The sequence below is a fragment of the Saprolegnia parasitica genome (genome assembly GCF_000151545.1).
Source record: "Saprolegnia parasitica CBS 223.65 unplaced genomic scaffold supercont2.1, whole genome shotgun sequence".
Lineage (NCBI taxonomy): Eukaryota > Oomycota > Saprolegniomycetes > Saprolegniales > Saprolegniaceae > Saprolegnia > Saprolegnia parasitica.
This window is the reverse complement of record NW_012156395.1, coordinates 297,015-323,972: the sequence shown is the minus strand read 5'-3', so window position 1 is coordinate 323,972 and position 26,958 is coordinate 297,015. Positions and strand designations below refer to the sequence as shown.

Genomic DNA, 26,958 nt, shown 5'->3' with positions numbered 1-26,958 from the left:
GGCTTCAACCGCCACTGTCGACTTCTTGAAACCTTGGTCATCGACTACAGCAGAGCGCAAGACAAGACGCCAGCAAGACCCCGCAGCAGCATGACCTTGGCCGACAAGTTCAACCTCGAGAAGCAAGTGACGTTCTACCTCTCGTACCACGCCAACCCGATCAACGTGGCCATCCACCTTGTGTGCATTTGGCCGCTCCTCATCACGGGCCTCGCGCTCGGCAGCTGCGCGCCGCCGTTCGCCGACAATGCGTTCTTATCGCCGTACGGGCTCGCCGAGTACGTGACGTTCGACATTGGCTTCGTCGCCATGGTGGTCTACGTGCTGTGGTACGTGGCGCTGGACCCGATCGCGGGCTCGGGCGCCTCGGTCGCGATCGTACTGCTGCATGCGATGACGACGGCGTATACGACGACGCATGTGGCGATGCACGGCGAGACGCCATGGCGCATCCTCGGCAGCCTTCACCTCGGCGCCTGGATCCTCCAGTTCATCGGGCACGGCGTCTTTGAGCGCCGGGCGCCGGCCCTCTTCGAGAGCCTCGATCAAGCGCTCATTACCGCGCCGCTCTTTGTCGTGCTCGAGCTCCTCCTGCCGCTGGGATACCGCCGCGAGATGCACGAGCGCGTCCAGCGCCAAGTCCAACGCAACCTCGACGCCTTCCACAAGCGTGCGTAATCCAAATACTTGAAGAATACGACGACGACATGCATCATTATTGCGGGAGCGACTAGGCCGCGGCGGGCGGGCCATCGCCCAGCACCACGGTCGCGGTGTGGGCCACAACGAGGTGGAGGAGTGTGTTCGTGTAGCTCCGAGCCCGTTGCCGCAGGAACGGCAGCATCGGCGCCGCAAGGACGTCGCTGGCGACCGCGCGGTCCAGCGCCTACAGCACCCCATATCCACCGGTGTTTTCGGCGCTGTAGCATCATCGTACCCCATCAAGGAGGCGGCTTACGACCAAGGGCGCGCGCAAATGCGGCGCATACGTTGCGAGCACCCACACGAGCGTCGAGAGGAAGGGCAGCGCGAGGTCGCTAGAGACAGCGTGAGAGGGATTTGAACGCTAGCTGTCTACCGAAAGGCGGTATCGTCCATGGGCGTGCCATGCACGACGGTCGCAGCAACGCGGCGCCAGAGGAGGACGTGGGCGCCCTTCCAGTGCCGGCTCGTCGCGTCCGGCGCGTCAATCGCAGCGTCCTACAGCCTCCATGTCGCATCTTCCGACAGAAGCACAAGAGAATGGTAATATGTCGTACAAGCCAGCCTTCGTACTCGTCGGCGGTCGCGCGCGCCCAGAGATCGAGGCGCCGGTCGATCTCGTTGGCCTACAGTTCAAGACGGAGCAAAAGAACAACGTCGCAGAGCGTACGTTGGTTGTGGCGTGGGCGCGCGCAAGGCCAAGGGCCTCGTCGAGCGTGCGCTGGAGCGCGGCTTGCACCGACGTCGGCCGCCACAACGACGGCAACTCGGCCGTCGTCACGTCGGGCAGCGACAGTTGCCAGATCTACGTGGTCGTCAGGATACAAGGATACGTGTCTGGATGGAAGAAGAAGGAGATCAAGACGTACGACGTTGGCCACGTCCTGGGCCGGGTGCTCGGCCGTGAACGACCACGGAACGCCTTGCAGCATCAAAAGCAGCTGCGAGAACGCGTCGTTGGGATTATCGCGCGTCGTGTCGAGACCGCCGAGCACGCGCAAGAGGTTGCCCATGAGACGCGACGTCGACGGCTGCTCGCTGGCGGTCGGCTGCGCCAAGCTCGTGTGCAAGCGCCGCGCGTACGGGCCCATGGCCTCGAGGAGCGACGCCAAGTAGGCCATTTGCCGCGCCGACTCGATGTCGTCCGGCGCTTGGTTCACGACCCACGCGAGGCGCTGCAGCTGGGCCGAGACGTGCGAAAGCGTTTCGCCGAGCTCGATCGCGCTCTCAACAAACGCAGCGTGGGACGAGGGCGTCGGGTGCAACGCCGGGCGAGGCAAGCGCGCCGTCTCTTCGCGCCACTGCTGTGCTTGGTGCAAGAGGGCAGCGTCGTCGTCCGGGGGCGCGGGCGCGGGCTGCGGCGAGAGAGGCAGCTGGATGAAGTGCATCGAGACGTACGGTGGGCGCTCGTGGCCGACGTTCTCACTGGCTTCTTCGTCCGATGGCGACGGCGTCGGGCTGGGAGGGCTAGAGACACGGGGGCTTGGCGCGGCGGCCGGCGGCGGCGCCGTCACGACGTGGATCGTGTCGCCGTCGACAAAGTGGTAAGCACCGAGACTCATCTCGTCGTGCAGAAGCTTTCCCTTGTAGATGAGGCGCTGGGCCGCGACCGGGCGGTGCGTGGACGCAGCGATCTCCTCCTTGAGCGCGAGCACCGTCGTCGCCAGAGGCGTCGTGAGCCCCATCGTCTCCTCGTGCATGAACTTGAACGTCACGTGCACCTCGTCCATGGTTTGACGGATCAGAAAAGTGCGAATTTGGTGAGCGGCCAAGCTTGGGGGCCCAATAAAACGGCGCAGTCCGACTTGCCTGGCGTCGTCTATGGGCTGTTAATTAACCATTTTTTATTATTCCAAGCGCTAACTAGAACACTGATAATGTGGTGTAAGGCATTGCAAAAAGGAGTTTCCCAGCGATTCACACGGGATCCCAATCGATGTGCGCCATCGTCTGTAGCGCCAGCACACAATTTGGCGCGGTCAATTACATAAACCTTAACCACACAAAGCGTCAAAGCGAAGGCTTCTAGTAGAGGTGCTCACAAATAAATAATTTTATGAATTTCTTTTCTATTATAGCTTATTTATATACAAAATACTGCAAACGATAAGCAAGGTCTTATAGTGTAGCGGTCATCACGTCTCCTTGACGTGGAGAAGGTCCCCGGTTCAAGTCCGGGTAAGACCAAATTTTTGCTGCTGATTTGTCCGGAATAAATTGTACTCGTGCACATTTTTGGACCTAGCGCAGCAGCCTGCGATGCCGTCGACGACGACGTAGTCGTGTCGCTATACGTTGATATATAGTAGGCAGTGCAAAGCCATGTCGTTTCGCAGCGCTCAACGTACCTTTGAACCACAATCGAATGAATCGAATGGGATGGCGAGAGGCGAGGAACAGCCAATGCGTGCTCCATGAGGCGACCCGGAACGTCCGAATGGCGCAAAGGAGAGAAGGACACGAGCCGCGTAGGCGTCAACATACCCAAGAGCAGCGCTAGCTAGAGGTGATTGGCGACGAGTTGGTCGTCCATGGGACTGCAATCTTTTATCTTCGTCAGCAGCAGCAGCAGCAGCGAGATGAGCCAATGATCGAGAGCAAGCTTTCCTTCCACACCTCGTCCATCGTATCTCCAACGCCTCGATAGTGCCGTTCGTGGGTACGACGTGGCCTCGGACTAGTAGAGGTCGTTGAAGGATTCTCCGGGGCATCCTGCTCTATTGGACTAGTGACTAGTAGAGGTCGTTGAAGGATTCTCCGGGGCATCCTGCTCTAGGTGGTAAATGTCTGGATGCTGCATTCAACACAAGTCCTTTGCCGGCGTACTACGCGAGAGAAGGTCGCCAACCAGGAAAGACGTCGAGTCGCGCGGAGTCGACATTCGGCTCGATTGCATTTGCATTTCGCCCATATTCGCTTCAAACCCGTCACTCCCACGAATCAAGAATGGGCAATATCGCGTCGTCCATGGTGAAAACGCAAAAGGCGTCGGCACAAGAGATGAATTGTCCCTCTGCATCTTCACCAGACAAACTCTTGAATTGCAGCGACCGACGTCTGCGTTGTCGAGCCATTTTCTTCCTACAGCGGCTGCCGAGCCAAGAGCGTCTATCACGTCTGTCGATAATGCGTCGGTCGCGATGCAACCCGGTGGTATTATCTCCCTCGTCCCATGGAGCAAAATGCAACTGCGCACTCTCGTTCGCATCATTCATGGACCCGTGGCATCATGTTGGCTCGAATTCCAACGACATCCAAGTGTTCTTGCAAGCATAAGAGACACCATGGACACGGCAATGTTCACATGCATGTTATAAGAATACACTACGACGCCACACACTAGACTGTCTTCTTGTCGTCGAGCGACACGGCCTCCTCGTCGGCCGTGGTCGGCGACGGCGGGGCCGACACGCTTCCCTCATTCTCCATCGCCCGGAGGTTGATCATCGACGGCGTCTTCTCGCGCTTGAGAAAGCTCAAATCGTGCTCCTTGGTGATCGTGTTGCGGCGCTCCTTGTCGTCGTCCGATGTCGTCTTCTCTTCCGTCTTGGCCACCGAGTGCATGTAGGCCGACCAGTCGATCGGCGCGGGCTGCGCGAGCGGCCCCAGCACCGGCGCGTACTTGCGCACAAAGAGGCGGACGTCCATCTGGAGGCGCGCGCGGCGCTGGGGCAGTTCGTCCTGGATCTTGCGGTACTTGGTCTGGAGGCGGTAAAAGAGCGGGCGGAGCGTCTTGAGCTCAATGATGCCGGCTTCGACCGAGCGCACGCCAAAGTACGAGAAGAGCGGGAACGACGCCGTGAGGAGGAAGATGCTCGACCACTTCCAGTTGGTAAAGACCATGGCCAGCACCATGTACGAGATCCAGAGCACGGGCACCGCGACGATCGAGAACGCAATCTTCTTGCTTAAGACGACGTCGCGGGCGGCAATCTTGACCGTCGACCCAGCCAGCGCCTTGGTCTGTTCGGCGCGCGCCACGTGGCGGGCCATGAGCCCGACCGGCGCGTTGAGCACAAACGACGGGATCGACGCCAGGGCAAAGATGCACACGCCGTAAACAGCCGACGAAATCACATCGTGGATGCTCCACCACGCAATGTACGGCACCTGGTGGTCCGTGAGGCCCATGAGGCTGAGGCTCTTGCGGTACTCTTCGAGCTTGGCGCGGAGCGCGTTCATTTCCTCTTGCGCGTCCGGGAGCTCGCTCAGAATCTTGTACGCTTCGGCAAACCGGCGGTTGAGGTCCTGCGTCTCCTTGGGCGTGAGCTTGATGCCCGACGGCTGGTAGAGACGGCGCGCCGTGTAGATGAGCTGCAGCACCGTGTAGTCGGGCGCGGTCACAATCACGCTGCGCATGCCTTCCTCGACCTTGTGCAAGAACGCGTTGCACGCCGTGCGCTTGTCCGTCTTGTACACGTCCATGTCGTCGTTCGTGACCGAAATCGGCTCGCCAAACTCAATGACGACGCGCCCGCGGAAGCGATGGCCGCGAAAGTAGTTGAGACCCACGGGCACCACCGGCACGTTGATATGGTACGTGTCCTTGACGCCAAAGGCCATGAGCGCGACGCCGGCCTTGAGCGGGAGGAGATCGGTGCGGTCGTGCGAGCCGCCTTCGGGGAAGATGCCGACGCAGTTGCCGCGCTTGAGCGCCGTGTAGACGTCGCCAAACGTGTGCGACTGGTCGACCTTCTTGAAGATACCGTAGGACGACATGTCGTAGATGATATCGCCGTCGTGGTTCTTGACGTGACCCGAGAGCACGGCATGCGTGTCGTCGAGCACCTTCTCAACCTTGACGGGCTCGCCCGACTCCATGACCGTCTTGCCGTCGTAGCGGACTTGGTCGCCACGCGCAAGCGACGTCGAGAACGTCGTGTTTTCGCCCACGAAGATAAACTCGGCGGCGTCGTCCGAGGCTTGCATGCACGCCTTCCCCGGGCCCTTCAAGACCGCATCTTGCGGGCGCACGACGGGAATGCAGCCCATCGCACGGCTAAAGTCGCCAATGACCGGGCGGTGCATGGACTTTTCAGCCACGAGAAAACCCACCTACGCCAAGCAATGAGCACCATGGCCGACATGCATCGCTATAGGTGTACCTTGCGGTAGCAGTTCATCATGACGATCATACCATCGACAAACTGGTTCGCGTGGTTGCCCGTGAAAATGACGGGGCCGTCCATCGGGATGTTGTCCTTCCCGACGATCTCAATGCTCTTGAAGAAGATCGAGAGCACACTGTTGAGGAAGATGCGGATGCAAAAGTAGAGCACGTCCGAGAGGTTGTAGTAGAGCACACCGAGGAGCACGAGCAGGTTGAGCCACCCGATCGTGTACGGGTCAATGCCAAGAAAGGAGCAGATCGCCTTCACGGGGCTATGACACATCACCATGAGCGTTCCATGCAATCTATACCACGGCGCCATCTAGCACGTACTTGATCGCATCCATCGACATCATCATGAGCAAGCATAGCGCCGAGATCTGCAGCGTGAGGTCGTCGACCGAGAGCGCTCTTCCCTTCGCCATCCTTCGGACTTTCCAGAAATCGCAAAATGACGCCTCTTGCCATCCCTATAAAACCCAATACAAACATCAAGTCCCACCTCGCTATCACCTTTTGCTTTAAAATACCTTGCCATTTGTATGCAATAGAATGCGTGATGCACCCGTTGACGTCAGCCGCGTCCGCTGGGATCTTTTCCACCGCACTTAAGCGAACCTGTTGACTCGACGTTGAGTCGACCCCCGGCGCGTCTCAGAGACAAGCGGCGATGCATCAACAGCGCAACACCGACGCCGCCGCCGACCAAGGCCATGGCATGCAGAGGCGGCGCAGAGCCATGCGCGGTGGCGAGGCGAGGCCTAGGCGCGGCCACGATGGGCTAAGCATTGGCGAAGCGTAAAGGATGTGGCATGACAGCAGCAGGTTCCGCACAGGATTCGCAGACGCTTGTGGCCGTGCCTGGGCGAGCCGGCACTGCGACCCGTCGCAGCTACGGTCGACGACCGCGGCGCCTGATTCGCACCGCTGCCGCAAGCCGTGGCACGGTCAAAGTCGACGCAAGCAGGTGTGGACGACGGCGTGCCCTGTTGCTAACGTGGACAGCCTCGCGTCGATTACGCTGATGTTATCGTTCATCAGCAATCCTGCTGACGATGACGGCCCCAGCTGCCTACTGCGATGGTGACCGTGTGTGACTGCATGTTGCGTCAAAAGAATTCGAGGAGGTTGGTGCTGGATCCATCGTCGCCGGCTGCGAGCACGAGGCCGGAGGTCGTCGAGACAGGCCCGTACAGCGGGCTTCACGACGTCACGAGTGCGTCCCAGTAGAGGATGGAAGGGCGCGCGACGTCTGCCGGCACCGACCTGTGCCGCGAGGATGCTGCGTTGGCTCTGGCAGAAGGCGTGTCGAGTCGTCGTCTTTTCTGGGAGTTGTTTCCGGGGGTTTCCAAGGGCGAGCGTTTTGCAGACAACAACTTGGTTCGTAGAAGTTGCGATGGATGCGGGCAACCTCGAATGGGTCGACAAGATCATCGCCAAGCTCCTCACGGTGCGCGACAAGCCGGTGCAGACCGAGGTGACGGACCTCGACATTGAAGAGATCAACGCGCTCTGCAAGCATTGCCGGAACGTACGCCTCTCTTCTTCTTCTTCGTCGGCCACTGCTGAGACGGCCAAGTAGATTTTCCTGGCGCAGCCCATGCTACTCGAGCTCAACGTACCCATGAACATTTGCGGCGACACGCACGGCCAGTACTCGGACTTGCTGCGGCTCTTTGAGATTGGCGGCTTTCCAGAGCTCAAGAACTATCTCTTCCTCGGCGACTACGTCGACCGCGCCATGCAGAGCATCGAGACCATCTGCCTCCTCTTCGCCTACAAGATTAAGTTCCCCACGCGCATGAGTCTCCTGCGCGGCAACCACGAGTGCGCGTCCATCAACCGCATCTACGGTTGTCGCTTCGAGTCCCGCCTGTGCAGATTCTTAGTGCAATCTTAGGCTTTTACGACGAGTGCAAGCGCCGGTACAACGTCAAACTATGGCGCACGTTTGCCGACTGCTTCAACTGCATGCCGGTCGCTGCCATTGTCGGCGACAAGGTCCCCCGATGTGCGTGGACGCAGGGTCGTCAGGCGCTTGTGGTAGATTTTCTGCATGCACGGTGGGCTCTCGCCAGATCTGTACAAGATGGACCAAATCAAAAACATCCGCCGGCCCACCGACGTGCCGGACGAGGTAGAGGATCGCTACGCAACATACTCGCCTTCAAGTCCACGATGTAGGGGCTGCTCTGCGACCTCTTGTGGGCCGACCCGGACGCCGACAGCCACGGCTGGACCGAGAGCGACCGCGGTGTCTCGTACATCTTTGGCGCCGACGTCGTTGAGCAGTTCCTCGATACGCACGACTTGGATCTGGTCTGCCGCGCGCACCAGGTGCCACAACCGACTCTCACGCGCGTGTCATGGGACGTCATGTGACAGGTGGTCTCGGACGGCTACGAGTTTTTTGCCGGCCGGAAGCTCGTCACGATCTTTTCGGCGCCCAACTATTGCAACGAGTTTGACAACGCCGGCGGGATGCTCGTCGTCGACGCCAACATGTCGTGCTCGTTCAAGGTCCTCTGCTCCCAGGACGGATAAGAGAGTAGGTCCTTTTGGTCTAAGGACAGAATGACACGATGCAACGATACGACTTGTCGCAAGAGAATTGGAAGGCCACTAGGCATAATAGTGCGGCGAGATCAAGAGCTCTTCGATCGCTTCAAGCTGCGAGCGCGTAAACATCGCCTTGTCTTCGTGCCAGCTGTCTTGGTGCGTCCGCTTGAACTCGAGCAAGACCGCCTTGACCACGTCCGTGACGGCGGCTTCATGGACATGCAGCGCCAGTTCTTCCAAGATCGCCGGCACGAACGGTGGCACCGAGTACGGGTACGCGAGCACGATCGCACCGATACCAAAGCAGCCGCGCACGGTCGGACCAACGTTGACGCTGGTCGCCTCGAGGGTCGTGAGCTGCGTCGCCGCGGCCTCCAAGTCCATGCCTTCCTTCTTCACGCGGAGGATGAGTCGGAGACGCTTGAGCTGCTTCTCGCGCTTGGCCCGCTCAAGCCGCGCCGCCGACGTCTCGGTCAGAAAAGCAGTCGCGAGCTCGGCGACACGCGCTTGGGAGAGCGTCCGGACAAACCCGCGGAGCGAGAACTGCGCCATGTCTTGGACGTCGCGGACGTCGTCTTCGAGACGCGAGAGGAGAAGCGCTTCAATGTGCGGCTTGGCGCTGCTCAAGAGCCCGTGGTGGAAGTTGAAGACCGTGAGGAAGCGCAAGACCGCGCCACGCGTGCGCCACTGCGGCGACGCCAGCGCCGAGGCCAAGCACGAAATGAGCTGCTCGCAGAGTGGCGCGCTCGAGAAAAGCCGGAGCTTGGTCGCGATCGCCTCGATAACGATGCGCGCCGACCGCGCCGCATCCGCGTCCGGGAACGCTTGCGTGTCGAATGCAATCGGGAAGAGCGGGAGGAGGACCTCAAACTGCGGCGCGTCGCCTTTCGAGACAAAGGCGGCGAGCCACGAGAGCACGGTTTTGCGCAGCGAGAGCTCCTTGTCCTGGACGGACCCCGTCGGCGTGTCGTAGACAATCCGACTCTGGCACGTTGAAAACGGCAGCGTCACGTCGCGGGCGTTGGTAAAGATATAGAGCAGCGCCGCGACTTGTTCGCGGACAAACGCGTACGGGTGGTCGAGGGCCTTGGTCGCGACATCGATCAGACGCTGTGACAAGACGGGATATTGCGCGGCCTCGTAGACGAGGTGGATCGCGACGGGCTGCGCAAGCACGAGCCAGCGCACTTGCCCTGTCGCGTCGATGGCGTCGGCGGCCGTCAGCGCGGCCTCCGTCTCGGCAACGATGTACTCGAGCAGCGCCATGTCGTGGCGACGACCCAAGTAGTGCAGCACGACGTCGTACCAGTCGTGCGCATACGGGACGCTGAGCTTGGGCAACACCGATTGGAAGAGCGACAAGGCGTTCTTCAAAGGCGCGAGCCCGACGAGGATAGCGCCGAGGGTCGAGAGCGACGCGCGGCGCTCGTCCGTGTCGCACGCCGCCAGGTCCGCGAGCAGCGGCTGCCAGCGACCAAACACATCGATCCTCGTCGTCGTCGACGCTTCGTGGGCGAGGCGCGCAACAAAGAGCACGTGGAGCGGCGAGACGTGCTCAGTGGCTTGCGGCCCAAACGCCCGCAGCGGGTGCGGCGCAGCTTCGTTTTCGACGAGCGCGACAAGCTCGTGGACGCCGAGCGACCAGCGCGCCGGCGATGCGTCTGCGCTCTGTCCGTCGGCCGACCGCTGCGCCGTCTTGTGGTCCAGCACCAAGTCGCGCGTGAGGGCCGCGAGCGTTGACGTCGCAAAGAGCGTCTCGAGCACGTCCGTCGGCAGCGCCGCCGCACCGTGGGCTTGGTGGACTTTCAGCGCGCGCGACAGCAGGAGGCGCGCAAACGTCACGACCTGGGGCACGTCCGAGACGACGCGGCGCAGAATGAGGCCCCAGATGGCAGTCGGGACGGGTCGGTCGGCGCGCAGCCACGGCAGGATGCTCGCGAGGTGCATGAGCTGGAACCGCCAGTGGCCTTGCATCTCGGCCTCGAGCGCCAAGAGCGATGCGACCGGCGGGATCGCGTCGGCGTCCCGGACACTCGCCAGCAGTTGCAAGAACGTCTTGAGGACCCGCGCGCTCGTCTTCATTTCGTCTTCGGCCGTGCGCTGCTTGACGTCGGCGGCGCGGCACAGCGTGCACATGAGTGCTTCCGCGAGCGTCCAATCCTTCCAGACCACGTGCAGCGACCGCTGGAGCTGCAGCAGATGCAACACGCCCGTGGTCACGTGGTGCACCGTCCCGTCGTTTGTGAGCGTCGACGCCCAGAGGGGGAGCTGCGCTGCGTGCCACTGCGAATAGCGCGACGCAACTTTCTCGAGCGCGCGCTGCGCCGCCTTGCGCGTTTTCGCCAGCGGGTGCACGGCGAGGTGCGCGACCGCATCGAGCAAAGTCGATGCGATCGTCGCGTCGCCGACGAGCGCTGGATGCGTCCGCACCAAGCGCGTGAAGGCAAAGCTGCGGTCGTCATAGTGCTCGGCGAGCAAAATGCTCAGCCGCTCTTGCATCAGGCGACGCGGCAAGAGCGGGATCGACGTCGCGCTCGTAGGCACGCGCTGCGTCAGCGCCTTGGACGCGGTGTCGCCGCTCGAGAGCTTGCGCCACTTGGAGTACATGCGCACGTTGGCCACGTGCGCCGCGTCCCGCGGGTGCAAAACCAACGTCATGACGCGCAGCGCGTAGCGAAGGCACTTGGACGCGACGAGGTCCGTCGAGTCGTACCACACGTGCACGACCTCGCGCATGGCCGACGCGACGCGCGCGCGCAGCGTCAAGAGACGGGCGAGCACATCCGGATGCGCCGCGAGCACCGCGTCGAGCCGCTTTTGGGCCTGCAGTACGCTCGGAAGCGCATCAACCGTCAACGTGGACGTCCCCACCGGGTCCAAGAGCAGTGGCTTTGCACCGCGGACCGCGTGCAGGATGTGACGCAGACGCGTGCGCCAGGCACTCGACGCCGATACCGTCGTGAGCGTCGACTCGACGAGCGCAAAGGTTGCGAGCCAGTCGGCGGCCATGCCGAGCTCGTCCGTGCTGGGCTCATGCCACACGGGCTCGAGCGCGCCCCAGGACAAGCTCACACCGAGGAACTGGCTCGTAGAACTGCTTTCCGCGATCGCAGAGGCCGTCGGCGGCAGCGCGCGGCCATAGTCGGGCTGGTACACACTCGTGAGGCGCGATAGCACATGTCGCAAGATCTTGCAGCCGAGCTTGACGATCTTGGGGCTCTCGTGGACACCGGACGCCGACACGACCGCCTTGAGCTTGCTATGGAACGGCAGCAGCGCCGTGCCCACCGTGCTCTTGACGCAGCCGTCGACGACGCGCAGCTGCCACGCGAGTTCGCTTTCCGTCAACGCGCCGCTGAGCGCGGCCTCCATGGCGGGCACGAGAAGCTGCGGCAACGACTGGTGCGGGTGCGGCGCGACCACGGCCGCGAGAAAGCCCGCGATGAGCTTGCCGGCGGTCGGGATGTACGTGGCGGCGACAAAGTCGACCACGCGGCGCAGCGCCAGCGTGTACAGCGACGGCGAGAGCTGGGCGAAGAGAAGCGTCGCGACGTGCTGGAGGTGCGCGCCAATCTGAAACTTGTCTTCGTTCGAGTCTTTGGCCACGTCGGGCTTTTCCTGCTGCTTGAAGAGCACAAAGAGCCGGTCGAGCAGCTGGAGCACCCACGCTTCGAGGGTGTCGCCGGTCGCCCACAGCGCAGTGTCGACGTCACACGACAAGGTGACCGACGCAAAGAGCCGTTGGTCGAGCGCAGTGAGCCACTCGATCGAGAGCGGCGACCGCGGCGTCCGCGGCCGACTCGTGTCGTTGGCCAGCGGGAGGTACATGAGCCATGTGGCGTAGAGCTGCAGCGTCCGGCTCGTCTTCGTGTCGTCGTTCGGGTCGATGCCGGGCAGCGTCAAGTGCAAGATCGACGGCAAGACGTTGGGCGCCCATTGGAGATCGCCGCGGAGCAGCGCGGGGCCGCAGATCGTCAGCGCCGAGATCGCACTGGGTGCTTGGTGCGTCTGGCTCACGGCCGACGGATCCAAGCCGCGAAGGAGCGTCTCGACAATCCGTGGCGCGTGCGTTCGCGAGAGACACAGAATGTTGCGCAGCGTAAAGCTCGACTTGGACGAGACGGATTGGCTCTTGGCATAGATCCCGAGAAACGCAAGGTCCATGAGCGCGACCACGAGCGGCGACCCATCGACAATTTGGCGACTCTCGGCGCGGTCGTGGCCCGACCGAAGGCAGAGGAACGCGCTCGTGTAGTACATGAGGTCCGAGATGCCGTTGGCGGCGTTGCCAGCGCTCGACGGGTGGAAGAACGGCTCGAGGAGGTGGAGCAGCTGGAGGAGCAAGCCTTGCGTGTCCAAGGCAGACGAGAGGAGGTAGACGACGAGCTTGGACGCGTAGTAGAGCGCGTGCTTCTCGCCGTGGAGCCCCGAGAGGTTCTTGGGCCACTTGTTGCGCGCAGGGGACGGCCCCATGTCGGACGGCAGCGAGAGACAGTGCTGGATCTTGGCAAAGAGGAAGGGCAAGTGCGGTGCCCATGCCGCCGCGTCCAGCGTTCCGCGCGCGTGCTGATGCTTGGCCACGCGCGAGAAAAGGCGCAGCCAGTGCAAATCCCACTCCTGCAGCGTGTTGATGCGCGCCCAGACCGCAACCCATTGCGACAGCAGCGGCGTCGCCTCCATGGACGGACTCCAGAGCAGCGAGAGCGTCGCCGCGGCCTTGAGACTGCCTTCGGTCTCCGTCTCGACGAGGCGTGGCGCGACGAATGTCCAGAGGGTCGCATCGCTCGGGTAGCTCTTCCTCGCCTTGGAGAGGTACTTGATGAGCGCTGTCTTGTACGTGCCTTGTGTCGTGCTGGACACGGGCAGGACCGGCCCCGGCGTCGCGTAGAACGTCGCGTCCCATACCTGCAGCGCGGTTGCCCACTGCAGCTGTAAATTGGATGGCCCATCGAGCGGGAGCGATTGCTTGCGCGCCTTCTTGATGAGCAGCACGGCCGCGTCAAGGGCCTTGACTTGCAACTCGATGCGCGGGCGGGTCGTAAAGACGTAGTCGACGAGCGCGTGGATGAGGTCGATCGTCATGGAGGGGTCTTCCAAGGTGTATTTGCGCTTGAAGAACGTCTGGAGCGTCCGAAAGTGGTGGAACGCGATCGCGCCATGGTCCTTGCCTGGAGAAGCCCGAGGAAGCTCTACCGACGAGGAGGCTGCGTGAGGAGGCTGCATGACGAGGAGGAAGGTGCTGAACGTACATGGAGCTGGCCGCGGAGGAAGACTTCGTCGGCGGCGATCGTCGCCTGCTCGGACGATGGCAGGAGCGACGAGAAGACGTGCATGGCAAATTGCGGAATGGGCGGTTCGCTAAGCTTGCGCTCGTGCCAAAAACGGGTCCTTCGATCGAATTATATGTGAAAAATGCATTGCTCACGTTCTTCACGTCGTTTCCCACGGCATTTCCACAAGATGCCCAGCTCCAAACAAAAACCCACGACGTGAAAAAGAAGCAAGATCGTCGGCGGTGGGAAATTCCCCGCTTTCGACACGAACCGCTTCCGAAATCGGCAGAATGGTGGTCTTGAATGATGGTCGTGAAATCCGGGGTCGATCCTTCCGACGACCCAAGATGACTGCAGCTGCATGGACGAGGCAAGAGGCAAGAGATCATGGCGCATGGACAGGACGCGTGCAAGACCTCCGCCATCGCTTCCATGCTCGCATCGCGGCTGGTGTCTGGCACACGGCGCGTGCCGATCTTCCATTTGTCAACCAACTCGCCAGACGATGTGGGCGACGAGAGGCGCTTTCTTGTGCACAGCAGCGGAGCCAGCCACGTCCTTGTGTTCGCCTGGAAGCAGCGAAACATAGCAGGACGATTCTTCAAGCGCATCGCAACGAGCATAGAGAGGGCATGGTTGACCTTGTCGTGCAGAGGCTTGGGGCTTGAAGGTACTGCAGTGCCAAGCAGAGAAGACAGCGCGCAAGGATGAGCAGGGTCTACCAGACAGCGACCACGGCGGTTGACGCCGGGATGGTTTAGAGAAGCTGTCGATGCGCCAAACCGATCGAGTCATACCTCCATGTCAACACGTTCAACGCCGTTGCTCCCATTCCGATGACATGACTCTAGGGCAGTAGCAAGCGAGACGCGCACTGCAACTTGCTCTTTGATCGCGTACCCAGCAACGGATCCGTGCTAGAAGTTCAAAATTACACAGAAAATCAAAGTCTCGGCTCGAAAAGCCGTTGGTTGATCATCGCTTGCAGCGTTCGAATGTTGCTGCGGTAGCCAGCCAGCACGAGCTCGGCCAGCGCCGCGAAGCTAAGGTCGTCGGTCTTCCGTTGGCGGGACGCATCGTGGTGGCTCTTGCAAGGCACGTGGCCGCGGCTAAAGTACTTGATGCGGCTCTCGTTACTGTCCACCATCTCGACGACAAACCTAATCGCATCTGCGTCGGCATAACAAGAATCTTTCAAGGTATCAAGTACCAGCCCGTCTCTTGGGGGACGTAGACTTCCGGTGGGTACGGGTACACGTCATCGTTATGAACGATGCGCATTGTAAACGCGATACGCGCAGCTGACTCGTCGTAGCGCTTGCAAGCCATGTTGCCGTGCAGCTCGACGTCGCCGGGAAATCGCAAAAACAGCTTGGTATAGCGCGTGGCCTCGTCGACGCTCGATAGCGGCTACAACGACGCAAGATATGAAGACTTCTGGCGTCACCGAGATAGCTACCAGGAGCGCGCCTGACTCGAGCGCCACGGGCTCTTCTTGTGAAAAGGTCGCCCACAGCGCGTTAGCGACGCGACCCATCGCAGCGTGGATCGAGTACACCATGGTGCACGTCAGGACGAGCTGGTCGTCGTCGATGCCAACGTGCGTGAGCGTGCGCGACTCGGTGGCATCGTGCAGGCGCTGGGCCAGGAAGACGCTCTCAAGGCGGTCGTACTCGGCGTCAAGCATGGCGTTGAAGCTCAAGCGACGCTGGGTCGGGTCGGCCGGCAAGCGCTGCAGCTTCCAGTCTTCGAGGTACGAGATGTCCATGAGCTTCGGCCGCTTCTGCACGATGCGCAAGAGGGCCTCGATCATGGCCAACTGCTCTTGGACCGCGTCCTTCAAGCGCGCATTGTCTTGCTCGGCGACGCTCCGCTCCATGGCCTGTCGCCGCGAGATGCTCTCCCACGGTGTTGCGCAGATGATGTCGATCTCTTGGCGCTGCGTCAGTGCAGCCAGTTGCTCCGAGTAGTCGGCGACCTTGGCGCGCAGCTCTGTGATCTCGTCGATGTAGCGCTTGCGCTGTCGCTTGGGCTGCGCTGGCAGGTCGAGGTCCCATGCGACGTCGTCGAGGATCTCGTCGGTTCTCGATCGATCCATGAGCTGCAAATCGAGGTGTAGGTGCGCTTGATCGGTTTCAGGTGCTTTTTATCGAAAGAGCACCTCATGCCCTCGGAGGCGCGAAAGCGCACCTAATCCAAGTGTCCGATCTCTGATGGCCAGCGTGCGAGCCGATCCCCGATGGAAGCATTGCTCTACTGAGGGCATCAGCGGCGAGCTACAGACGGCGCTTCGTGCAACGCTACACCAAGGATCTGTAGACAGCTTATAGACCCGGTAACCAAGTGAAGCTTGCGAGACAGGCCGCGTCCGGTTGCTGACGGGATCATCCGGATGTTTATTGCGTGATGCGCGTCGCGGCGTTCTTCCCGCGGCTGCAAGCGACGCTCCAGGCGCTCTCGCCGACGCACCTCGCGTCACGCAAGGTACCATCACTCTTCTTCTGAGAGGCTAAGCTTGTAGTAGCGAGCAAGCGTCGCTGCACTCTTCCGCCACGCGCCCGGGCCAAACCCGCGCCTCCAGCTCCTCTTCATCCGGCGCTGCGTCAACCCGAGCGATACGTGGAGCGGCCACATTGCCTTTCCAGGTGGCCGAACGCAGCCGAGCGAAATGGACCTCGACAGCGCAAGCCGCGAGACGCGCGAAGAGATTGGCCTCGACCTCGACCGCGACGGCTTTCGCCTCGTGGGCCAGCTCCACGACCGGCCCGTGCACTATGGCACGACCGTCGTCGCCTCCTTTGGTGCGCTCTTCTTCATCGCCATCGTCTTCACGAGCGAGTAGTGTTCCAGCACGACGGACGAACGCCGTTCAAGATGACGCTCGAGCCATCCGAAGTCGCCGACGCGGTCTGGGTCGACGTTGCGTACCTCGCTTCTGCGCCGATCCAGTCGCTTGAGATCCCCGTCGAGATGATCTTTCCATGGCTCACGACCTATCCGTCGCTTCTGGTACGAGAGGCTTGCGCATCCTGCATCAACAATGCGATGGAGCGTAGGCCCGCCTCCAGGAGAGCACCTTTTTCAAGTCAATTGGGTTCCCGTGCATTTACCTGCCGCGGCCGACAGAGGAAGATGATGTCGTGGATGCGACGACGCCGCGACAAGCCAACGACTTCGTGCTCTGGGGCCTCACGTACACGATGGTGTCCGACCTCTTTGTCGCTGGCGGACTCGACGCGCTGCCAATGACGTCGCGGTCGCTGCGCTACGCGCGAAGCTTCCTCTTCCATTGGCGCCGCCGCCAGCAACGATCGGTTGCGAAATAGCACCGCTTGTCTCTGCACATGAATGACAAAGAAGCTGTCTTTGCTCGGATGTGAAGCAAAAGTGTCGTTTAGTGAGGCGCGTAAATGCCAGCTGCCAAACTGGCCTCGCGCGCCTCTTCGTCGTCGCTCCGTGCGGGCTCACGCCCTGGTCTCGTACGCCAGCTTGGCGAAGCTGCTCGTCATCACCGCGCTGCCGGTCTTGCCGTCCTGTTGCGCCCATGTCGCCATCGCATGTTCATCGTTGGCCCGACCTGTCCTATCCGGCCAGTTGGCGGTAGTTTCGGAGACGCGCCGCGCTAAGTGCAACTCGTAGATACCCAACGCCGAGACCACAACGCCTGACGAGCGGTGTCCAGAGGAACCCCTTCGAGAACGCTGCCGACGCGTGCATCGTCTACCGTAGGATTGTCGGTGGTAGCGTTGCGACGCCGACACAGCAAGTACTACAGGCGGTGCGCCCTTTCAAGATGTGCCTTGATGGTTCCGATGACAACACCGATGGGAAAGAGAAGAAAGGGACAACACCTACGGGGCTCGAACCCCGCACCTCCTGCGTGTTAAGCAGGAATCCACCGACTGGAGAAAAGGTGGTCGACTAGGTGCCAGATGCATCTTGACACGCTCGCTTCACACACTGTTGCATTCTGGCTCGTTAGCGGTATGGCAGCTTGAATCGTAAGAACTACTCAAACACCAAGGACGACGACACTAGCACGCGCACTGCTCTCTGTCTCTGAAATACTACACTAGTACAGTAAGCCCTCGATGTTCTCGCCACCGTCGAGTCGACCGATTTCGACTAAAGTATTTACTAACTAAACACATGATTTTGGATTTGCCACTCGATCGCCATCATGCTGCGTACTGCGGTCGGTGGCGCGCGCCGCCTCTCGTGGCTCTCGCACCTCACGCCTGGAGGTCGCCGGTCATCGAGAGGGCTCTTTGGCCTCCAAGGACTCGTGCAACCGAGCGACTTTGACCGGCTCGGCCGCGACGCCGTCGAGACGTGCCGCCGCCTCAAGGCCGACCTCACGTCGCGCCCGCCGAGCCTCCGCACGATCCAAGACCTCGACGCGATCTCCAACGCGGTGTGTGGGGTCATTGACGCAGCCGAGCTCTGCCGCAACGTGCATCCTGACGCGTATCTTTGCCTTTGCTTGCAGTCGCCTCATGCGCATCTCGTAGCCGGTTCCGCGCCGCCGCGTCGGCGTCGTTCCAGCACCTCTCGTCGTTCATCCAAGAGCTCAACGCGGACGTCGACATGTACAACTGCCTTCGCGCCGTCACGGACAACCGCAGCCTCATGGCCGGCTTTACAGGTAGAGAACCTTCAATGCCATGGCGTACTACGATCGACCATGTATGGTAGAGGAGCAGCAGCGCGTGGGGATGCTTTTGCGGGCCGAGTTTGAGCGCGATGGCATCCACCTCGACGACGCTGGGCGGTTCCGCGTCATGGAGCTGCAAACGAGATTACACGGTATTCGTACACGCTGCGATCCCTCCTACGACATCGTGTTCCGTAGCTTGAGCATGCAGTTCCAAGACAACATTCACTCGGTGCACTCGTTCATTGAGGTATCTCTCGATTGCGACAGAAAACAACGCATGAGCATGGCGATCGCAGGTTCCGACCAAGGCGCTGCGGATGCTGCCGACGGGGCTCCTTCGGCAGTGCCACGCCAGCGCCAACGGCATGACGGCGATCCCGACGACGGTGCCCATGACCAACAGCATTCTCAAGTGGATTCCGGATCCCAATGTGCGCAAGCAAATGTACATTGCTGGCAACGCGTGCGCCAGCGTCAACCTGCAGGTAGACGTCTTCGCGTGCTGTGTACATATCCTCGACCATGCAGCGTGCAGGTTTTGGACGACCTGATTGCGGCGCGCCATGCACTCGCGACGCTGCTCGGTTTCCCAACGTACGCGCATCTCGCGACGAGGTAGTGCTTTCTGCATCGCTATCTCGTTGACCGGACGATCGAATCACTTGTAGTGACAAGATGGTCGGATCGCCATCCCGCGTCGACGCCTTCCTCCGCGACATTGCGTCCAACCTCATGATCAAGGTATGCACTCTCCTCAGTGTTCTCAGCTTCCTCACCGTGACGCTAGGCGGCGTCTGAGCGCGCGCTGCTTGTCGACGCCAAGACGAAGGCCGAAGGGAAGGGCTTCTTTCCGGCGCCATTGCCGCTCGAGAGCTGGGACACGCCGTACTACATGGGCATGCTCAAGGCGCAGGCGTTCGACCTCGACGCGCGCGTGATTGCATCGTACTTTCCGCTCGAGCGCTGCCTCGAGGGCCTCGGGCTCCTTTGCAGCGAGCTCTTTGGCGTCGACATGACGCCGGAAGCATCGTCGGCCCCCGAGAGCTGGCACAACGACGTGCGCAAGCTCCGACTGACCAAAGACGGCGTCGACCTCGGTGTCCTCTACCTGGACCTCTTCCCGCGACCGCACAAGTACCACCACGCCGCCCACTTTACCGTTCGGTGCGGCAAGCGCCTCGAGGACGGGTCGTACCAGACACCGATCGTCGCGCTCGTCTGCAACTTTAGCCCACCAAGTGCCTCGACGCCGTCGCTCCTCACGTACCCTTCTCGCGTGTCTGAGCAAAAACCGATCGAGCATGGCGTAGGCACGGCGAGGTCGAGACGCTCTTCCACGAGTTTGGCCACGCGCTGCACTCGCTCTTGAGTCGCACCGAGTTCCAGCACCTCAGCGGCACGCGCGGGCAGCTCGACTTTGTCGAGACGCCGAGCCACTTGTTCGAGTACTTTGCGTGGGACGAGCGCGTCGTGCAGACGTTTGCGAAGCACTACGAGACGCATCGCCCGATTCCAGCGTCGATGCTGGCCAACCTCAAGGCGTCCAAGCACATGTTTAGCGCGATGGAGACGCAGGTAGAATACAGCATTACGCCTCGGTGGCTCACGACAGGACTATGGACGCAGACGCAATGTCTCTACTCGCTTCTGGATTTGACGCTGTTTCGGGACCAACCGCTGCCGTTCTCGCCGCCGACGACGACGCAGGCGCTGCAAGAGCTCCAGAACAAGGCAACGCTCGTGCCATACGTCGACGGGACGCACTGGCACACGCGCTTTGGGCATTTGGTTTGTATCCATGCAGGCGACTCGGTTCTTATTGGCATGTCTACATGTAGGTCGGGTACGGCGCGGGCTACTACAGCTATTTATACGCCCGTGTCTTTGCGGCCGAGATCTGGGGCGCGTGCTTTGCCGAGGATCCATGGCGACCCGCGTCCGGCCGGCTCGTGTACGAGGAGCTCTTTCGCCACGGCGGCGCCAAGGAGCCGCTTGCGATGCTCACGTCGATCGTGGGCAAGACGCCGACGAGCACGCGGTTTGTCGACGAGCTCGGCGTGTAGCCGATGACGCCGCTCCGTCCGTGTCGACGCACTCATTCGTTGGTCGTCATCGGAGTTGGATAACGCGAAACAATAAAGATTGGAGGGGACGCGCGAGAACACGACAGATTGCGTGGCCTGCAAATCGCCTGCGTCATCACCGCAGCTTCAAGTGGCAGCAGCCTTTGCAACGTCGACAAACACGCGCCGCCACGTCATAGTCTCGAGTTGGGTGACGGGCGCGGAACGTTCGGCGCGAAGGTTCTCTGCGCCATGTGCTGCGCCGCGAGCCTTCGTGGCCGTTCGTCCAGCACGACGCTCGCTGGTCCAATGGCAGGTACGCAGCTGGGCACGAAATGGCCGCATTTCGCAACACCGTGGTCTCCCGAGGGCGTCTGTACTGTTGCATCAACAGCCTCCACCTGTTGACATCAACACGCTGGCTCTTCCCGCTTCATCATCTCGCGGCGCGCCGTGACATCAGCCTCTCACATCTTATATCTTGGCCCAACTGGCATGGCGCCACTCTGCGCCTGCTTGCCTTGAATCGTCTCAGTCCTGCCAGAAGGCATACCCTGTCACAACACATGTATCGAGAGGTATCGCCGGCTCCGAGGTGCGCGCTCATTGGCCAAAATGCTGCGAGATTCAACCCTATCCGTAGGCCATCTCGCATATCTCGTGGACTCGAGGGGCATACAAACATCAAGTGATCTTGCCAGGGAATAAAAAGCAGATTCAGGCTTTCAAATATGCATTGTGTTTAAAACAGAAACGTGCGTTTCGATTATAGATTTGTATGCCATATGCAACACGTAGGGTTGAAAACACCTGGCCTGTTTATAAAAATGCAGATCCCACGTCGATGGGGTGGATTTAAAAACGCCTCGGAGCATGGTTTGCAGTTTTGATCCATTCCAGCACGTCGCAGTCCAGCGACGCTGCTGCTTGTCTTCCTCGCCGTCGCCTTCGCCGCCATCTGCCCGGCGCGCCGAGCCTCGACGTTGCATCCCGTCCTTACAGCAGCCTCTTCACATACTCGACCTCTCGAACCATGCGCAACCAGGCCAACATGGGCCCGATCGTGCTCGTGCTCATGCTGCTGCTGACCATGTTCTGGGCGTTTGTCTTCCTCGCCTTCTTTGCGTACGCACCCGTGCTCTGCGCGTCGATCGTCGGCTTCCTCTACGTCATTGGCCTCTACCTCAGCACCGAGTCGAAGTGGGCATGGCACAACGCACAAGAGTTTGAGAACCGGTTCTGGACCGTCATGGCCTTCCTCTTCAGCACCGCGCTCGTCTACATCCAGGACTCGCCGTTCTCGATCGGCCGCTGGAGTCCATCGCTCGGCGGCGTCATCGTCATTGCCTTCACGCTCGGCGTCCAGTTCCTCGACCGCCACGTGCACCGGAAAGCGCTCTCGGAGCTGAGCCGCCTTAGCACGCCGCCGCTCTTGCGCGTCAACGTCTCGCCCGCGCAGGCCAAGGTCGACATCATCATGCACTGCATCGAGATGATTGACCGTATTTATTTACCCTCGACGATCAACAACATGATCAACATGGAGCACGTCAAGGAGCAGGTACGCGACCTCTTCCACCGAGAGACGAATCTCATCCAACGTAGGAGTACAAGACGTACACGATCCTCGAGCGCGCCGAGAAGGACGAACTAAATTATATCCTCGGCCGCATCCCGCTCGCGCTGCTCTTTTACAAGGTCAAGGACGCCAACCGCACGCTGCTGCTCCAGCTCCTCTGCGAGAGCCGCCTCATCGACCTCTCGATCCAGTCCCGCGCCATTGTCCTCGACGCACTCATGCTCATGCGCATCAGCGCCCACGAAAAGTGCGAGCGCTTCGTGCGCAACATCATCACGCGGACCAACGGCGACGACCTCTCGATCGTACGCCTCGCCTCTCCTCCGCATCTCTTCTCACCATCTTCCATTGCTCGTAGCTCAAGTCGACAACGGACTCCAAGGGCAGCGTCCACAGCATGCACAAACTCATCTACCACGACATCCGCGACATTGCGATCCGGACCGCGATCCTCAACCACATCAAGAACCAGGCCAACATCCAGCGCGCGCACATGACGCTCAGCACCAAGAACATTGGCTCGAAGCGCAAGCAGCACGCGTGGCGCAAGGTCCTCAGCGACGTGGACGACACGCTCTACTCGTCCGGCGGCTTCTTCCCCGCGGGCATGGACACGCGGTACCCGCGCCACGCCATGTACCCCGGCGTGCTCGCGTTCTACCGGCAGCTCGACCTCGGGCAGAGCGGCCCGGTGCACTGGGAGCAAGGCCGCGTCGGCAACCTCGCGTTCCTCTCGGCGCGCCCGCACGTCTACAAGGACGTGTCGGAAAAAAGTCGTACGAGAAGTTCAAGGGCTTTTACGACCACTACGGCATGCACACGCTGCCGTCGATGCTCGCGGGCTCGATGACGTCTGGGTACGACTTCATGGTCAAGGGCGACCTCGAGCCGATGGCGCAGAAGAAGTTTGAGAACTTTTGCGAGTACTACTCGATCTACCCCGAGTACAAGCACGTCTTTATCGGCGACAATGGCCAAGGCGACGTGCGCGCGGCGCAGCTGATTGCGGAAAAGTTTGGGCCGTCCGTGCTCGAAGCCGCGTACTTTCACCTGGTCCAGCCCATCGAGCGCACGTTTGGGTTTGTCGACAAGGCCACGTACAAGAAGCTCAACATCATCTTCTTTGACACGTACGTTGGCGCGGCCGTCCACGCGTGCCGCCTCGAGCAAATCTCGATCGGTGGGCTGCGGCAAATCTGCGACGACGCCCGCGCCGGCTTTGTCGCCATCGCGTTCAAGACGTCGGCGGCCCGGGACGCGCAGCGAGAGAAGATCAACTACGACCTCTCGCTCGCCAACGAGCTCCTTGGCACCCCGCGCGTCCCACTCATCGAGAAGCCCCAGCGCTTTGGCCTCAACACGGTGCTCTACACGCCGTTTGGGAAGGGGTCGATCCTGTCGTACGACGGCATTACGGGCATGTACACGGTGAACTTGACCGAGTGGTGGCTCAAGACCAAAGACACGGCGCGCGTGTACCTTCCAGAGGCGTCGCTCTCGACCACCAAGGTCACAAAGGGCCACAATGATTTCTCGTCGTCGGCGGCCAAGCCGAGCAACCCAAGCGGGAACCCCCTCGCGTTTGTCAAGACCAACTTTGTGACGGTCATGGACCCGCTTCTGCTGCTGCAAGGCGTCTTTCCGCCCGACACGTCGGTGCAGACGACGTTTGGGCCCGGTCGCGTGGTCCGGTACCGGCCCGACGACATTTACGAAGTCCATCTCTTCAAGCACGGCGTGGCCCACGCCTACTGCCACCCGTCGACGATATCGCAAATCTCGGACGTCGAGCCGCCGCTACCGGCCACGGGCTTTGTCCGCTCGTCGCTCGAGTTCTTCACGAAAGCGTTCCAGCGCCAGTTTGGCCACAAGCCGCCGCCGCGCTACCCCAAAGGCTCGCGCGTGCACACGCCGTTTGGCCAAGCGGTTGTGCTATCGTCGTTGCCGCACCACGTCTACTCGGTGCGCCTCGACGCGGCCGCGCTGCGCGACACGGTCGTCTCGGTGCAAGAAGACGCGCTCTCGACCGTCGTCTCGGCGCCGCCGCGGTCGTCGGGTCTCTTCTCGCTCCTCTCGTTTGCGAGTGCGACCAAGGACAAGCCGGTTTTTCCCAAGCACACGGCGGTCACGACCTTTTTTGGGCCGGCGTCCGTGCTGCGGTACCGGTCGCGCGACGCGACGTACGAACTGCGCTTCGCCCACGGCGTGCTTGGCTACTTTCAGGCGTCATGCGTCCAGAAGACCAAGGCGCCGTCGTCCAGCATCGGCCTCTTTGACCGCTTCTCGACCTTTGTCAAGCCGAAAGCGTCACCAGCGCTCTCGACGACGGCGGCCCCGTGCCTCGACCCGCCGGCGTTGGATCTCAAGGCCGATGCACCGGTCGAGACCCCGTTTGGCCCCGGCCGTGTCGCCGCGCCGCACTGCGATGGCGTCCTGCGCGTCACCTTGAGCGACCCGGCCATGAGCGGCGTCCAAGCGTTTGTTCAGACGCCGTATCTCACGGAGCGCGAAGCCAACACGCGCAAGTACAGTCTCATCGACACGCTGACGTTCTTCCGGCGCTACTACGAGTCGGAGCCAGACGTCGAGGCGCCGACCACCGACGCCCGCAAGGATGCGTTCAAGCTCGCGCGCGCGTCCGACTCGGTGCAAGTGGACGGCGACGGCAGTGCGTTCGTGGCCAGCGACGCTGACCCGAGCGTGCACTTTCCCGTGCACGGGCGCATTGGGCTGCCCGTGAGCACGGTGTTTGGGCCTGGCGTGCTCTTTGGCGTCCGGTCGAGCGACGGCGTCCACGTCATCTCGTGGCGCGACGGCACCCACGGCTACGTGCAGGCGAAGGACGTCTATGGCGAGATGAAAGCGGTGATTGGCGACTGGGTGGGCACGCCGTTTGGGAAGGGCCGCGTGCGTTCGTACCGCCGATCGGACCACGTGTACGTCGTGGCGCTCGAGAAGGCGCTCAAGGCGCTTTGCTACGTGCACGAAGCCAGCGTCGAGCGGCTCCTCATTGAGAGCGACAACATCATTCCGTCGAGCTGCGGCATCATGTAACGCAACAAGAATCTGTGTGTGTGTGTGTTGATATATGATCACATGGGAGGTTGGTGGTGTCATCTTGAGAGGCAAGCAGCACCGAGACTAGGGCAGGTCAAAGCTATGCACCGCGCGCGGCTTCATGCGGTGCCCGTTGGCGAAATCGATCGCGCGGCCCGGGTTGCGGTTCTCGGCCTGGAGCTTGGTCACAAGGACCACGTCGTCGACGCACTTGACGACGAGCGCCTGGAGACCTTTGTCAAAGTAGCACGCCCCCGTCGGCAACGAAAACGTCTCGACCGCAGCAACTAACCAAAGATTTGTAGTCCGTACCGCTGCGATAGTACAAGTTGAAGAATGGTATTACGGGACGCCCGGTCGTCCAGAGTCGGCAGACGCATCTCGAGCAGCTTGACGGGCACGCCTTGGAACGACGCGAGGACGCCAAAGGTCTCGCCGACCGCCTGCCACATCTAGTCGACCGAGTCGCAACTCTGCCAATCGGAATGGTAGAAGACGTACGCAGTAGAGCCGCTGCGCCGTCTCGGTCCACGCCACAAGCCCGTGCTACGTACATCGCGTATAGCCAAGCGTCGCATTCGAGTGAATGCACCTCGCGCTTCATTTTGGGTGCTTTTGTCGCCAGCGCTTCGTCCTGCACGATGGCCGACGCCTTCTTGGCCGGCAAGTCACGGAGGGTTGCGATGACGCGCTGTGCACCCGCCCGCGCCAAGACGTCCGATAGGCTAGACAAGACGACACCACATCGTTTCGACTCTAAGAGAGAAAAGTACTACTAGTACCTGTGGAAGGTCGACGCTGGCGGAACGTCCATGGTGGTTTGGTCCAGAATGCGTCCAACGTCAAAGGCCCTAGCACAGTAGGATGATGTGAGCAACGCGACGCTGGAGGTGCGTCGAGAGACGTGGGATCGATCTCGATGACCGAGACGCCTGTGACCGCGTCGCCATGCCAGAGCGTGCGCGGAATCGGCGCCGGGCCGCGATACTATCAACAATGTATCAATACGATGGCGACATGACGGAAAAGACCTTGGGCAACAGCGACGGGTGCATGTTGATGGCGCCGTGCTTGACGTGCTCGAGCATGTGCGGATGCTACAAACAAATTGTAGCTTCGCTTCCACAGCGGCGACATCATAGTACGAGAAAGTAACCGAACGAGACGACGACGCCAACGTCAAAGTCCTTGGTCACCGGCATCGTCCAGTCCTTCAAGCTCTTCCTATCGATGCGCGACGTGTCATCGAGCATCGAGCGAGAGGGTAGGCGTACACGCCGTCGGGAATGTGGTGCACGGCCAAGTTGTTTTCAAGTGCAAACTGCTTGACGGGCACGGGCGCTTTCGTTCGCTTCCGCGCCATCTTGCGGTCCGGTGGGCAGATGACCTGCATCCGTTGCATCGAGCTCTATGAGAAAGCTGCGTACCTCGATCTCGCGCACGAGCGGCGGCGCATCACTCGTCGACTGCCTACGCGTGCGTGCCATGAGCCTTCACGGCATGGACGAGGATGACGACGACATGTGCGCATGCAGCAGCTCAAGCGTCGGTAGCGACACGTTGTCCGTGCCAAAGAAGAGCACTCGCAGACCCGAGATGGACCGCTCGCCATGGGCGAAGACGTGGCGGCGGCCCGGCAGGAGCCCTCGGCGCAGTTGCTTCAGCATCGTGTAGCTTCGAATGGTGCAACTTGATTTTGACCATGCCCAAATGCGTTAAAGAGAACGTTTTTTGGGACTTTAACCCACCTGGTCCTATGCAACGAGACCGACTACGATCGATGGGCCAGGGATCGAAGGGTGCTATGGACTAGACGTAGGATGCTGTGGCACAGCCTCAAAGACGCAGCAGCACGGCGCCGAGAGTATCGCTAAACCAGCGGGATACGTGTACAACGTCTCGTTTTTTAAAAAGCGTTTCGGGCGTAAAAGAGGCTAAAGGTTTGGATTGGCCAAAAG

The 26,958-nt window shown here is 61.1% G+C and overlaps 10 protein-coding genes and 2 non-coding genes across 12 annotated transcripts; 6 read left to right on the top strand and 6 right to left on the bottom strand.

The window, feature by feature from the left end:
- The first annotated feature begins 16 nt into the window (after positions 1–16).
- On the top strand, positions 17–711 carry SPRG_00120 (hypothetical protein). The gene has a single exon (XM_012338233.1). It carries the CDS (start codon positions 91–93, stop codon positions 676–678), a length of 588 nt encoding a protein of 195 aa, XP_012193623.1. The 5' UTR covers positions 17–90; the 3' UTR covers positions 679–711.
- A 19-nt stretch (positions 712–730) lies between these two features.
- On the bottom strand, positions 731–2,432 carry SPRG_00119 (hypothetical protein; the record flags this gene model as incomplete). Its single annotated transcript, XM_012338232.1, has 6 exons — positions 731–886; positions 938–1,037; positions 1,079–1,200; positions 1,260–1,328; positions 1,373–1,507; positions 1,572–2,432. 6 exons carry the CDS (start codon positions 2,430–2,432, stop codon positions 731–733), a joined length of 1,443 nt encoding a protein of 480 aa, XP_012193622.1.
- A 384-nt stretch (positions 2,433–2,816) lies between these two features.
- Positions 2,817–2,889, top strand: SPRG_30006. Its single transcript has one exon. It is a non-coding gene; the product is annotated as a tRNA-Val (tRNA).
- A 1,046-nt stretch (positions 2,890–3,935) lies between these two features.
- Positions 3,936–6,264, bottom strand: SPRG_00118 (hypothetical protein). Its single transcript, XM_012338231.1, has 3 exons — positions 6,146–6,264; positions 5,808–6,084; positions 3,936–5,757 (listed from the first exon to the last, which is right to left on the bottom strand). Exons 1-3 carry the CDS (start codon positions 6,235–6,237, stop codon positions 4,042–4,044), a joined length of 2,085 nt encoding a protein of 694 aa, XP_012193621.1. The 5' UTR covers positions 6,238–6,264; the 3' UTR covers positions 3,936–4,041.
- An 886-nt stretch (positions 6,265–7,150) lies between these two features.
- SPRG_00117 (serine/threonine-protein phosphatase PP1-beta catalytic subunit) lies at positions 7,151–8,403 on the top strand. The gene is made up of 6 exons (XM_012338230.1): positions 7,151–7,343; positions 7,395–7,665; positions 7,713–7,813; positions 7,860–7,949; positions 7,997–8,149; positions 8,198–8,403. Exons 1-6 carry the CDS (start codon positions 7,209–7,211, stop codon positions 8,354–8,356), a joined length of 909 nt encoding a protein of 302 aa, XP_012193620.1. The 5' UTR covers positions 7,151–7,208; the 3' UTR covers positions 8,357–8,403.
- On the bottom strand, positions 8,146–13,795 carry SPRG_00116 (hypothetical protein). Its single transcript, XM_012338229.1, has 2 exons — positions 13,621–13,795; positions 8,146–13,560 (listed from the first exon to the last, which is right to left on the bottom strand). The coding sequence occupies exon 2, from the start codon at positions 13,451–13,453 to the stop codon at positions 8,435–8,437; it is 5,019 nt and encodes a 1,672-aa protein (XP_012193619.1). The 5' UTR covers positions 13,454–13,560; positions 13,621–13,795; the 3' UTR covers positions 8,146–8,434.
- Positions 13,796–14,537: 742 nt separating this feature from the next.
- On the bottom strand, positions 14,538–15,742 carry SPRG_00115 (hypothetical protein; the record flags this gene model as incomplete). The annotated part of the gene is made up of 3 exons (XM_012338228.1): positions 14,538–14,804; positions 14,855–15,054; positions 15,104–15,742. The coding sequence occupies 3 exons, from the start codon at positions 15,740–15,742 to the stop codon at positions 14,588–14,590; spliced, it is 1,056 nt and encodes a 351-aa protein (XP_012193618.1). The 3' UTR covers positions 14,538–14,587.
- Positions 15,743–16,050: 308 nt separating this feature from the next.
- Positions 16,051–17,019, top strand: SPRG_18771 (hypothetical protein; the record flags this gene model as incomplete). The annotated part of the gene is made up of 4 exons (XM_012338614.1): positions 16,051–16,128; positions 16,169–16,445; positions 16,487–16,653; positions 16,701–17,019. 4 exons carry the CDS (start codon positions 16,051–16,053, stop codon positions 16,968–16,970), a joined length of 792 nt encoding a protein of 263 aa, XP_012194004.1. The 3' UTR covers positions 16,971–17,019.
- A 470-nt stretch (positions 17,020–17,489) lies between these two features.
- SPRG_30005 lies at positions 17,490–17,562 on the bottom strand. The gene has a single exon. It is a non-coding gene; the product is annotated as a tRNA-Val (tRNA).
- A 244-nt stretch (positions 17,563–17,806) lies between these two features.
- Positions 17,807–20,520, top strand: SPRG_00112 (hypothetical protein). The gene is made up of 10 exons (XM_012338227.1): positions 17,807–18,111; positions 18,156–18,289; positions 18,340–18,548; positions 18,598–18,786; positions 18,837–18,916; positions 18,970–19,042; positions 19,089–19,564; positions 19,612–19,876; positions 19,928–20,089; positions 20,140–20,520. The coding sequence occupies exons 1-10, from the start codon at positions 17,825–17,827 to the stop codon at positions 20,362–20,364; spliced, it is 2,100 nt and encodes a 699-aa protein (XP_012193617.1). The 5' UTR covers positions 17,807–17,824; the 3' UTR covers positions 20,365–20,520.
- Positions 20,521–21,397: 877 nt separating this feature from the next.
- Positions 21,398–24,997, top strand: SPRG_00111 (hypothetical protein; the record flags this gene model as incomplete). Its single annotated transcript, XM_012338226.1, has 4 exons — positions 21,398–21,925; positions 21,970–22,248; positions 22,302–22,703; positions 22,727–24,997. 4 exons carry the CDS (start codon positions 21,398–21,400, stop codon positions 24,995–24,997), a joined length of 3,480 nt encoding a protein of 1,159 aa, XP_012193616.1.
- A 19-nt stretch (positions 24,998–25,016) lies between these two features.
- Positions 25,017–26,687, bottom strand: SPRG_00110 (methionyl-tRNA formyltransferase). Its single transcript, XM_012338225.1, has 11 exons — positions 26,522–26,687; positions 26,428–26,470; positions 26,275–26,387; positions 26,146–26,224; positions 26,032–26,097; positions 25,905–25,987; positions 25,783–25,851; positions 25,593–25,725; positions 25,502–25,546; positions 25,347–25,452; positions 25,017–25,287 (listed from the first exon to the last, which is right to left on the bottom strand). The coding sequence occupies exons 1-11, from the start codon at positions 26,665–26,667 to the stop codon at positions 25,085–25,087; spliced, it is 1,086 nt and encodes a 361-aa protein (XP_012193615.1). The 5' UTR covers positions 26,668–26,687; the 3' UTR covers positions 25,017–25,084.
- Positions 26,688–26,958: the final 271 nt, after the last annotated feature.

Coding starts and splice junctions, on each gene's coding strand:
- SPRG_00112 (XM_012338227.1), top strand. CDS start 17,825: ATGCTGCGTACTGCGGTCGGTGGCGCGCGCCGCCTCTCGTGGCTCTCG. Junction 18,549..18,597: donor CGGTGCACTCGTTCATTGAG/GTATCTCTCGAT, acceptor TGGCGATCGCAG/GTTCCGACCAAGGCGCTGCG. Junction 18,787..18,836: donor GCGCCAGCGTCAACCTGCAG/GTAGACGTCTTC, acceptor TGCAGCGTGCAG/GTTTTGGACGACCTGATTGC.
- SPRG_00116 (XM_012338229.1), bottom strand. CDS start 13,453: ATGACGATCGACCTCATCCACGCGCTCGTCGACTACGTCTTTACGACC.
- SPRG_00117 (XM_012338230.1), top strand. CDS start 7,209: ATGGATGCGGGCAACCTCGAATGGGTCGACAAGATCATCGCCAAGCTC. Junction 7,666..7,712: donor GTCCATCAACCGCATCTACG/GTTGTCGCTTCG, acceptor GTGCAATCTTAG/GCTTTTACGACGAGTGCAAG. Junction 7,950..7,996: donor CCACCGACGTGCCGGACGAG/GTAGAGGATCGC, acceptor TCCACGATGTAG/GGGCTGCTCTGCGACCTCTT.
- SPRG_00110 (XM_012338225.1), bottom strand. CDS start 26,667: ATGCTGAAGCAACTGCGCCGAGGGCTCCTGCCGGGCCGCCGCCACGTC. Junction 26,225..26,274: donor CACCACATTCCCGACGGCGT/GTACGCCTACCC, acceptor GCGCATCGATAG/GAAGAGCTTGAAGGACTGGA. Junction 25,547..25,592: donor CACCCAAAATGAAGCGCGAG/GTGCATTCACTC, acceptor CGATGTACGTAG/CACGGGCTTGTGGCGTGGAC.
- SPRG_00118 (XM_012338231.1), bottom strand. CDS start 6,237: ATGGCGAAGGGAAGAGCGCTCTCGGTCGACGACCTCACGCTGCAGATC. Junction 6,085..6,145: donor ATGTCGATGGATGCGATCAA/GTACGTGCTAGA, acceptor GATGTGTCATAG/CCCCGTGAAGGCGATCTGCT. Junction 5,758..5,807: donor TGATGAACTGCTACCGCAAG/GTACACCTATAG, acceptor TGCTTGGCGTAG/GTGGGTTTTCTCGTGGCTGA.
- SPRG_00120 (XM_012338233.1), top strand. CDS start 91: ATGACCTTGGCCGACAAGTTCAACCTCGAGAAGCAAGTGACGTTCTAC.